Source organism: Salmo trutta, chromosome 18 (genome assembly GCF_901001165.1).
Source record: "Salmo trutta chromosome 18, fSalTru1.1, whole genome shotgun sequence".
NCBI classification, from domain to species: Eukaryota; Metazoa; Chordata; class Actinopteri; order Salmoniformes; family Salmonidae; genus Salmo; species Salmo trutta.
Genome location: NC_042974.1, coordinates 21,725,089 through 21,736,177, shown reverse-complemented (window position 1 = coordinate 21,736,177; position 11,089 = coordinate 21,725,089). Strand labels below are relative to the sequence as shown.

At 41.6% G+C, this 11,089-nt stretch overlaps 1 protein-coding gene across 1 annotated transcript; it reads right to left on the bottom strand.

Moving 5' to 3' along the window:
• Nucleotides 1-627: 627 nt before the first annotated feature.
• LOC115152999 (NAD-dependent protein deacetylase sirtuin-1) lies at nt 628-9,036 on the bottom strand. The gene is made up of 9 exons (XM_029697979.1): nt 8,290-9,036; nt 7,359-7,481; nt 4,062-4,300; nt 3,821-3,973; nt 3,560-3,707; nt 3,388-3,467; nt 3,037-3,220; nt 2,256-2,909; nt 628-2,073 (listed from the first exon to the last, which is right to left on the bottom strand). The coding sequence occupies exons 1-9, from the start codon at nt 8,627-8,629 to the stop codon at nt 1,793-1,795; spliced, it is 2,202 nt and encodes a 733-aa protein (XP_029553839.1). The 5' UTR covers nt 8,630-9,036; the 3' UTR covers nt 628-1,792.
• Between the last annotated feature and the right edge of the window lie 2,053 nt (nt 9,037-11,089).

Genomic DNA, 11,089 nt, shown 5'->3' with positions numbered 1-11,089 from the left:
ATGTGTTGAATAGAGTCCACGATCCGGTGTTATGATACTGATTATTTTTCTGCCAGTTGGTTCGTTTACGCTTCTACCATTGTGGCTAGATGAAGTAAGCATACAGCTTCATCTAGTGGTCGCGTCTGGAACAACAGTTGATGACAAACTATCGTTGTAGCTAAACTTTAATCCTTTGCCTAACCTTAACCTCATTTGAGAGTGGTTGGCTCGTTCTCGACACTGTGTGCACCTATATACGCACTGAAATGTACGTCCACATGACCTATCGCACGAAATGGCGTGAAAAGAACTGCGACTGGGGTATCAGGACAATGTAGTTAAAATCATGCAATGACTGCAGGTTCGTTTTTATCACTGAAGCTGGATTGGAATTACATTCTTTGAAAAATAATCTTAGTACAATTTTAGACAAAAACACAGCTGTGTGTGACTTTTGCAGGCATAATAACTTTAAAAACATAGGTATAGGGCTATACCATAAATACAGTATACATTATCAATATGGGTAAATAATGGCACATTTACATAAATAACCTCAAATGAGATTATCTGCTATGTCATGGGCTATTTGTTGGTGCATGGTGTCATTAAGCCTAATATAAATCTAGCAAATAAAATGTAACGTTTTTAAAGAAAACAGAAACGGTTAGTACGTTTTTAATGATGTAAAAAATAATGCAGAGCATAAAAGCTGACACACCAACATCACAAGGGATGACATACTAATTCTAAAAACTCAAATTTCATTTGAATCATCTTCAGTTCATTTCTGTAAATGTCCCTTCATGTGTGTAAAACACCCCCTTGGCACTGCTGCAGGATCTGAACTGCATGCACTTACCTGTAAAGTGGTCTTCTCAAACTAAACGTGGCCTTCAAATAGCATGCAACTCTCATATCTCTATCCATTTCTTACACAAGTGTGTTACACCTTGTGATTAATAAAGGCTATTTATGTTGTGTCATGAAAACAAAAAAAAATGCCTACCACGAATGTTGAAAATGTTAGCTATTTTACTACCAAGATCAATATCAAAACAAAAACCATTTAAACATACGAATGAGGCTCTTAAAACACTAAATTCAGCTCATGTTAAACTGATCCCAGAGCACAATGTCTGTGTTCGGGCTGGACATTTCTCCAGACAAGTGAATACGAGCTCTATAGATTTGCACCTCCACAACCAGTCACATCCTCCAAATAGCTCATGCAACCAAGGACATAAGTACAAATGCATCAAACTGCTGGAAATGGAAGATGAAAAAAAGTGCTATTTGCTCAAATGAAAGCATATTGAACATGGTTATAAGGCTTTATGTTTGCACAATGTATAACTTCAATTTGATTTAGAAAACCATCACCTACTCGTTGAGTATGTCTTACAAAATACAAAAATAATAAAAGCTTGAACGTGACAGTAAAAAGTAGCTGCCAAATATTGTAAGGAAAACAATGCCACCATTAAATATAATCTTTACACTTCAGTGGTGGGTAAGTCAAAAACAAACCTTTTAGGACTTTATGGCAAAATTGAAAAACATTTGGAGTATGGGGGGGGAAAAGTGTTCTTTGGTCTAAGTCTGCTGTTCCTTTCTTGGTTAAGCTGCTAATGGTAGTACACAAAACATGTACTCAACTCCCCTGCAGCTCAGTAATGTGGTTGGATGCAGAAAGACAATGAATTTTCTGCACAAGCACACAAGTGTGTCAAAAAATGATACAAAACAAGATAATAAAAACAAAAAAGAAAAGTGCCTTGTCAAGACAGGGTAATTCTTTTTTTTTTTTTTAAAGGGCTGTGGTGTTCTGAACATTTGTTTCTGTATTGTCTGTCTGCTTCACACTCAACGTGCCCTCGCAGGCTTTCTTGTGTGTCACTGTGTCTATGAGACAGCCCTCGACCTCCTCTGTTGGTGTGCTCGGCTCGTCCTCTGCATCGCTGTCTTCCTCCATCTCCAGGCTGGAGTCCTCGCTCTCGCAGGAGCTGGACGTCTCGTCCTCCGAGTTGGAGTACACTTCTGCCCCGTGAAAGATGTAGCGATTTGGTGCTCGGAAAAGGTATTGAGAAGCTGGGTAAAAGACATCACACTTTGGGTGAATTTCACATCAACAAGTTGTTATAACATGGAAATTACAGGACATGATTTAATGAAACGACATGGAAAAGTTATTACCATCAGAAGGTTTTGCATAAAAAAAAATAAAGAAGTTTTGCACAAAATCGGAGGTAAACGAACACTTGAAATCTTACTCTCAAGGCGCTTGCTGATAGGACTTCTACAGATTCGACTCATCCAGCATAGTCTGCGAACTTCAAGGTTGATGTGTTGATCATTTAATCCAGAGCCTTCTTCACTCCGCGTGTCTGTTGATGGAGAGACGGAATACTCCATTCTCTCCTCATTGGGGCTTGGAGCCTTTGGACAGGGCTCTGGTTGTGCTACTACTTCTGGAGTGTCTTGGACAATCTGCCCTTTTGGACAGGGCTCCGGTGGTACTCCATCGACTTCAGGTGTGTCGGTGACATTCTGAGCCGTCGGACAAGGTTCTGTTGGTACTCTGTCGCGTACGGGAGTGTCTGACACCATATGAGTGTTCGTCTCCTCTGAGGCACTGACCGATGAATCTGTGTGACGGTGCTTCTGTTCTTTTTCTGTTGGCTTACTGTGAGTAGACAATGCCTTGCAAGATGGCTGCTCTGCGGAAGTCGCTAACCGCGGGGGGTTTTCTGTGATCTCATTGAGTCTTAAGGAGTTGTAGCACAGTTGCTCAAAGTCTCCACCCAACCGATGGCAGAGCTCGTTAACGATGACATCACAGTCCCCAAGTAGCTCCACATCAAAGTTGAGGTGAGGCAGCTGCTCCCGATTTATCAAGACTTGAGGCACGTCATGAGGAATAGAGGCTGGATGGAAAGAGGTCACCTGTTATATACGCATGGCTCGAGAAAGCATAATACCGGTAATAACATGACAATAACATTGGTAATAGCATTGCTAATCTTGGGCATCTAAAAAAAACATTTAACATACTTGGGATGAGAGCCACGGGTCGCACTTTCAGTGAGGACCCAATGACAATAAGGAGGTCCACTTCATCCTTATCCTGCCTCATTGCTCTGTGGAATAGTTCTGGAAGATTCTCTCCAAAGAAGACAATATCTGGCTTCATGATTGCCATGGGGATATCTGGACACCGTGGACAGTGAGGGACAACCTTGAACAGAGATTTGAATTCATTATGGAAACAAATCAGACAATGGATGCTACTGTACAAGATAATCCGTGAATGACTGAAAAAAAGCCACAAGTCTGTCCAGGAGTACACATCAATTCACAGATTTGACACTGGTGAATATTAATAGGAACCATTCTTGCCAATACCTGATAAAAAATGTCTTCCCTTACGGCCTCACAGTCAACCTTGTGTTTACAGACGAGACAGGAAGCTGTTGCAAAAGACCCTGAAATACAGAAGAGTGTGGGTCATAAGAGTGAATATTAGACCCGGAACCACAAACACTTGATTAAAGTTAACATGCATTACAGTATGTACCATGACATTGGATGATCCTCTGAACCCCAGCCACTTGTTCAAGAGTGTCAATGTTCTGGGTGTAGTTGCGTAGTAGCTTCCCCTGCTTGTCCAGCATAGATATGAATTTGTGACAAGGCGAAGGTTGGAACTGTCCTGGATAGATCTCCTGCAAGAGAACAGAGCAATCAAAACCGTCTGACATATCCAACAAGTGGTCATTTACAGATATTCATCATCGCTTAAACAAATACTATACAGATATGCTTTCTGTCCACAAACCTTAGCAAACTTGAAAAATGGCCTTGGGTCTCTTCTGAAGTACTCGATATCAAACATTGCTTGAGGGTCTGGAAGATCTGGGAAATCGATTGCCAGCCTTGCATAAATGCCATCTCTGGATCGAAAGTCTGGTATGCCACAAGAAACAGACACCTGAGGAAAAATAAATCAGTCCTAATAAGGCAACTGTGAAAGCTATACAAAGACACAGCAAAACTTAATTGTTCCCTGCAATACATACCCCAGCACCAGTCAGCACAAGGATCTTTTTGCTCTCCTGGAGTAGCCGAACCACATCCTCCAGGGTGTTTATGTCTTTGCGCTTCTTTCTTTTAGGAGGCTCCGAGATGTTGATGATGATCTGCCACAGTGTCATATCATCCAAGTCGGGCGGAAGCACAGTCTCAGGAAGCAAGTCTTTTAGTATTGTTCTCGGATTGGTCTCTCTCATAATGTGTTGCTGAATAAAACTGTAGGAACCTAATAAAAACAGAAATACTGCACATTCAAATAGCTTTAAACATGTTATTGTATCTTGAACATTACCTGGGTTGCATGCAATTTTGTGTATTACAGCAGATGTCTTAAATGCAACAATCTTCCCATAAATCGTAAAGGCAGAATAAACCTCTTCAGAATGGCATGGTTCCCAAAGTTCTTATATTTATTCTCAGTAATACCAATAACCCCACCAAAGACATTCTTTAAAAAAGTATACCTCAGCCATTAGACTTTATACGGGCAAATAAAACTCAAAAAGGAAAGTTACCTCTCCCTAATCTTTTTAACCTCTGATTGGAATTGCATCAACTCGCCACCCAAGGCTTTTACTTGAGACATCGTTAAATGCACTAAAGAGGAACAATGTGTAATTATAGAAGATGCGCATTCACCCTCAATCTTTTCACTTGTCTATTTTCAAACGATAAACTAAGAACATTAACACTAACAATATGGAAGAAAATTAAAACAGATTCTACAAGAACCAATGTTACTCCCAAAAAACACAAGCCTAGGGAAAAATCCTTGAATAGCTTTTCAGAATGCACCGATAAATTGGTTCACATGGAAACAAAGGTCTAAGAAACAAATTACTTTGTAATAGGAAATCTATTTCCATGACAGAAATAAAAAGCAATTTTGGATTGACCAATGTCGATATTTTCAAATACATGCAATTTAAGTTTAATATCACAAAATGTTGATTTGAAATCTTTGGGGACATTAGAGCAATCTTAAGGGAATTCTATTTGAGTTAGAAAAGGATCTTCATATTATAGGTATGATATTCAAACCCTTGCAGAGAGCCTATGGAAATGACAACCTCTTAGGAAAAAAATTACTCAGCAAAAAAAGTCCTCTGTCAACTGCATTTATTTTCAGCAAACTTAACATGTGTAAATATTTCTATGAACATAAGATTCAACAACTGAGACAAACGGAACAAGTTCCACAGACATGTGACTAACTGAAATGGAATAATGTGTCCCTGAACAAAGGGGGGGTCAAAATCAAAAGTAACAGTCAGTATCTGGTGTGGCCACCAGCTGCATTAAGTACTGCAGTGCATCTCCTCCACATGGACTGCACCAGATTTGCCAGTTCTTGCTGTGAGAGGTTACCCCACTCTTCCACCAGGGCACCTGCAAGTTCCCGGACATTTCTGGTGGGGGGGGGAGGGGGGGCTCACCTTCCGATCCAACAGGTCCCAGACGTGCTCAATGGGATTGAGATCTGGGCTCTTCACTGGCCATGGCAGAACACTGACATTCCTGTCATGCAGGAAATCACACACAGAACAAGCAGTATGGCTGGTGGCATTGTCATGCTGGAGGGTCATGTCAGAATGAGCCTGCAGGAAGGGTACCACATGAGGGAGGAGGATGTCTTCCCTGTAAGGCACAGCGTGGAGATTGCCTGCAATGACAAGCTCAGTCTGATGATGCTGTGACACACCACCCCAGACCATGACAGACCCTCCACCTCGATCCCGCGCAGGCCTCGGTGTAACACTCATTCCTTCGACAATAAAACGCAAATCCGACCATCACCACTAGTGAGACAAAACCGCAACTCATCAGTGAAGAGCACTTTTTGCCAGTCCTGTCTGGTCCAGCGATGGTGGGTTTGTGCCCATAGGCAAAGTTGTTGCTGGTGATGTCTGATGAGGACCTGCCTTACAACAGGCCTACAAGCCCTCAGTCCAGCCTCTCTCAGCCTATTGCGGACAGTCTGAGCACTGATGGAGGGATTGTGCGTTCCTGGTGTAACTCGGGCAGTTGTTGCCATCCTGTACCTGTCCCGCAGGTGTGACGTTCAGATTTACTAATCCTGTGTGGTTACACGTGGTCTGCCACTGCGAGGACGATCAGCTGTCCGTCCTGTCTCCCTGTAGCGCTGTCTTAAGCGTCTCACAATACAGACATTGCAATTTATTGCCCTGGCCACATCTGCAGTCCTCATGCCTCCTTGCAGCATGCCTAAGGCACATTCACACAGATGAGCAGGGACCCTGGGCATCTTTCTTTGTGTTTTTCAGAGTCAGTAGAAAGGCCTCTTTAGTGTCCTAAGTTTCCATAACTGTGACCTTAATTGCCTACCGTCTGTAAGCTGTTAGTCACAGGTGCATGTTCATTAATTGTTTATGGTTCATTGAACAAGCATGGGAAACAGTTTTAAAACCCTTTACAATTAAGATCTGTGAAGTTACTTGGATTTTTACTAATTATCTTTGAAAAACCAGGGTCCTGAAAAAGGGGCGTTTCTTTTTTTGCTGAGTTTATAAACTACTGGTACCAAGACAAAAATAACTGATATTGGCACAAGATGGAGGGAATGTTTGAACATAACTAATGAATGGATTCTTAATGAACCTTTAGTTTATACTGGATTAAGTGAATGTATAGAATGTATTATATAAGAAACAATTTACAGCACAACGACAGAGTAATGTCTAAAGTGTAAACCTAATAATGACTAAATAACCCATGCCCCCTGGAAATGCTATAAAGTCAAAATGTTATGGGTGGAGAAAGTTGGCTGTCAGAGTGTTGCAATGTAAATTTACTTGTCTGCATATTTCAAGAATTGTCATGAGGGTGCAGTGAGATACCTGATAGGCTGGACGATACACTTCGTAAATTATCTTAAAATGTACAGTACCAATCAAAGGTTTGGACACACCGACTCATTCAGGAGTTTTTCTATATTTTCACTATTTTCTACATTGTAGAATAATAGTGAAGACAACTATGAAATAACATATAGGGCATCATGTTGTAACCAAAATAATGTGTTATATCAAAATATATTTTATATTTGAGTTTGTTCAAAGTAGCCACCCTTTTCCTTGATGACAGCGTTGCACACTCTTGTTATTCTCTCAACCGGCACTGGAGATAGGGGTGAAAACAGGTAGGTCTCTGGGCAGGTGTGATGTCGTTGGTAGTTGTGCGTCTGCATGTTGTCTTTTGTAGTTTGAAAAATTCATTTTCAATACACCTGGTAAAAATAAAATGGATTATTAGACATCTTGTACCTATCTGTGGTTGAGGGGTCCAGTCACTGGAACTTGCATGTGAGGATCTGTCATCATCCTCATTGACGCCATCCGGGAAGGCAAAGCCATTTTGGTGAAACTCCTCATCGGTGTCAAGACACTCTGGACAAGCAATAAAGAGGACATGAGTGTGGGAATTGATACAGTTTCGCCAATTAATTTAAAGCTGCAATATGTACCCGACCAAATTCATATAGAAATGTGCTAAATATCTGTCACTCATTGAAAGCAAGCAGTAGATCTGTTCTGTGTGCGCTTTTTCTATTCTTCCCGTTCTTAAATTTCACTTTCGCGTCTTGTACTTTCGGTTTTATACACCAGCTTCAAACAGCTGAAAATACAATATTTTTGGTTATGTAAAATTAGATTTCACAGCGGCTTAAATGGTACATTATTATCTACACGCGTATGTTGTAACTTTTAGAATTTTAGCAACCAAGAAATGGCGGAGCGATTTCTGCATCTTTAATATGACTAGCTGTCTCTTCATAACAGATCACTCAGGCAATGTGTTGAACAGTAATTTACCTAGTTAACTATTCTGCAAAGGACTTGAAAATATTACTGCATTTTTGCATTCCCTGAAATGTGCAAAAAACGTGCAACCCAAAAACCTGAATTGCATAACATTACTAGCCAAAAAGCTAATGTTCATAGCTGGCTACCTTTAAAAAAAATAAAACAAGTCGGCTAAAGTTTGCTAGTTTCAACCTTCAGGTTGACGTACTGCTGAACTAGCGTGCAGCAAGTTAGCTGAAACGCTAGCGAGCCCAATTGAATTGGCTATCCAAGGTGGAGTAATCGAACCAGACATGCAACGCTCGAGTCCGCAAAAAAAAAAAAAAAAAAAAAAAAAAAAAAAAAAACTTGGCATACTAGCTACAGCAGCTAGCTAGCTAAATTAGCCTACCTGCAGGCTCCGCAGCGGGTCCAGACGCCTCTTTTAAGTTTGTTACGCTTTCCCGAGGTTCCAAGACCAGCAGCCCATTGTCTCCGCCTAGTGCTGCTGCTGCTGCTGCTGCTGGGGCCTGTCCTAACGCCATCACCGGCTCAATCTCCTCATCTGGCCGCACAGAAATCGCCGCAGCCCAACTCTCACAAGCCCCTAGCTCGTATGTAGCTTGCTCAGTCTGAACAATTTTGAGCCCACATTCTATGGCCATGCTCATTTTGGACTTTTTTGAAACGGGTTCTTCCATACTTGAAGTGCTGGAACTGGCTCCAACAAGGATATTCTCCCCGTCCGCCATCTTCAGCAGGGGGAAAAAATCCGCTGTGGTAAAAGAAGAAATATTTGTCTGTCGACAGCTGGGTATTTAAATGGCGCATGTGACTCGCTCTCCACTCCACCAGTAGTTGCGGCCCGAGCGCCACTTCAGCACGTCAATGACGTCAACCACAAGAACACGTATCGTGATTCATGTTTCGCTATGAACTTTGATTGATATTAATTTGAGCAAATGTCACATTTCAAATCAACTAAAGCTACTAGCGTTAACCTGGATAATATTGCAATATTCAATGTCACATTGTCGTTCTGGTTCTTGAGACTGCCAGCTGCACAGCGCGACCTAAAATAAAGTCGACCTGGAACGCGCAACACCACTGAAGCCTTGCAGAGGAGCCAGGCTAGCATAATCAGTTATTTTCAAAGCTTGCATAATATTTATCAGAATGGATTATATTTAAGCAATAACGCACGAAAGGGGCCATATACCACGGCTAAGGGCTGTTCTTATGCACGACGCATCTCGGAGCGCCTGGACACAGCCCTTAGCCGTGGTATTTTGGCCATATACCACAAATCCCCGAGTTGCCTTATTGCTATTATAAACTGCTATCAACGTAATTAGAGCTGTAAAAATAAATGTTTCGTCATACCCTGTATACGGTCTGATATCACGGCTGTCAGCCAATCAGCATTCAGATCTCTAACCACAGAGTTTATAATTTAAACTCAGACTTAAACTTCAGACCGTATACCACGTGTATGACAAAACATTTATGAAGTATTGCATTGAAAGTGTGAATTAAAAACAAACAACTAAAACCATTTGCATCCTGCATCCATTCAACTGTCACTGCCTGGTGTAGACTTATTACAGGGCCATGTAACATTTAAACTACTCTGAAGTTCATTAGTAATTTAACACATTAAGACTGGGGGTCACTCAATTGTTTTGAGCATAGGTTCAGATTAAAGGTCATACGGAGACCTTGATGTGTGAAGGATGTCCACACTGTTGTTGAACATTGTCTACTACAGTAGCAACATATCACTCAGGGCAGGTGGGGCAGTGCCACATTTTTAGCAACAAAATAAATAACTAACAAAATTGGGTTGCCTCTTTTGAATGTTATTTTTGGCATTAATACGTTTCACATATCAGTTTGCAAACAATTTTTTATTTATTTTTTATTTCACCTTTATTTAACCAGGTAGGCCAGTTGAGAACAAGTTCTCATTTACAACTGCGACTTGGCCAAGATAAAGCAAAGCAGTGCGACACAAACAGCAACACAGAGTTACACATGGAATAAACAAACACAGTCAATAACACAATAGAAAAGTCTACATACAGTGTGTGCAAATGAGGTAAGATAAGGGAGGTAAGGCAATAAATAGGCCATAGTGGCGAAATAATTACAATTTAGCAATTAAACACTGGAGTGATAGATGTGCAGAAGATGAATGTGCAAGTAGAGATACTGGGGTGAAAAGGAGCAAAAAATAAATAACAGTATGGGGATGAGGTAGTTGGATGGGCTATTTACAGATGGGCTATGTACAGGTGCAGTGATCTATGAGCTGCTCTGACAGCTGGTGCTTAAATTTAGAGAGGGAGATATGAGTCTCCAGCTTCAGTGATTTTTGCAATTCGTTCCAGTCATTGGCAGCAGAAAACTGTAAGAAAAGGCGGCCAAAGGAGGAATTGGCTTTGGGGGTGACCAGTGAAATATACCTGCTGGAGCGCGCGCTACGGGTGGGTGCGGCTATGGTGACCAGTGAGCTGAGATAAAGTGGGGCTTTACCTAACAAAGACTTATAGATGAACTGGAGCCAGTGGGTTTGGTGACGAATATGAAGCGAGGGCCAGCCAGTGAGAGCATACAGGTCGCAGTGGTGGGTAGTATATGGGGCTTTGGTGACAAAATGGATGGCACTGTGATAGACAGCCTCCAATTTGCTGAGTAGAGTGTTGGAGGCTATTTTATAAATGACATCGCGGAAGTCAAGGATCGGTAGGATAGTCAGTTTTACGAGGGTAAGTTTGGCAGCATGAGTGAAGGATGCTTTGTTGCGAAATAGGAAGCCGATTCTAGATTTAATTTTTTGGATTGGAGATGCTTAATGTGAGTCTGTAAGGAGAGTTGACAATCTAACCAGACACCTAGGTATTTGTAGTTGTCCACATATTCTAAGTCAGAACCGTCCAGAGTAGTGATGCTGGACGGGCAGACAGGTGCGGGCAGCGATCGGTTGAAGAGCATGCATTTAGATTTAAATGCATTTAAGAGCAGTTGGAGGCCACGGAAGGAGAGTTGTGTGGCATTGAAGCTCGTCTGGAGGTTAGTTAACACAGTGTCCAAAGAAGGGCCAGAAGTATACAGAATGGTGTCATCTGCGTAGAGGTGGATCAGAAAATCACCTGCAGCAAGAGCGACATCATTAATGAATACAGAGAAAAGAGTCGGTCTGACAATTGAAC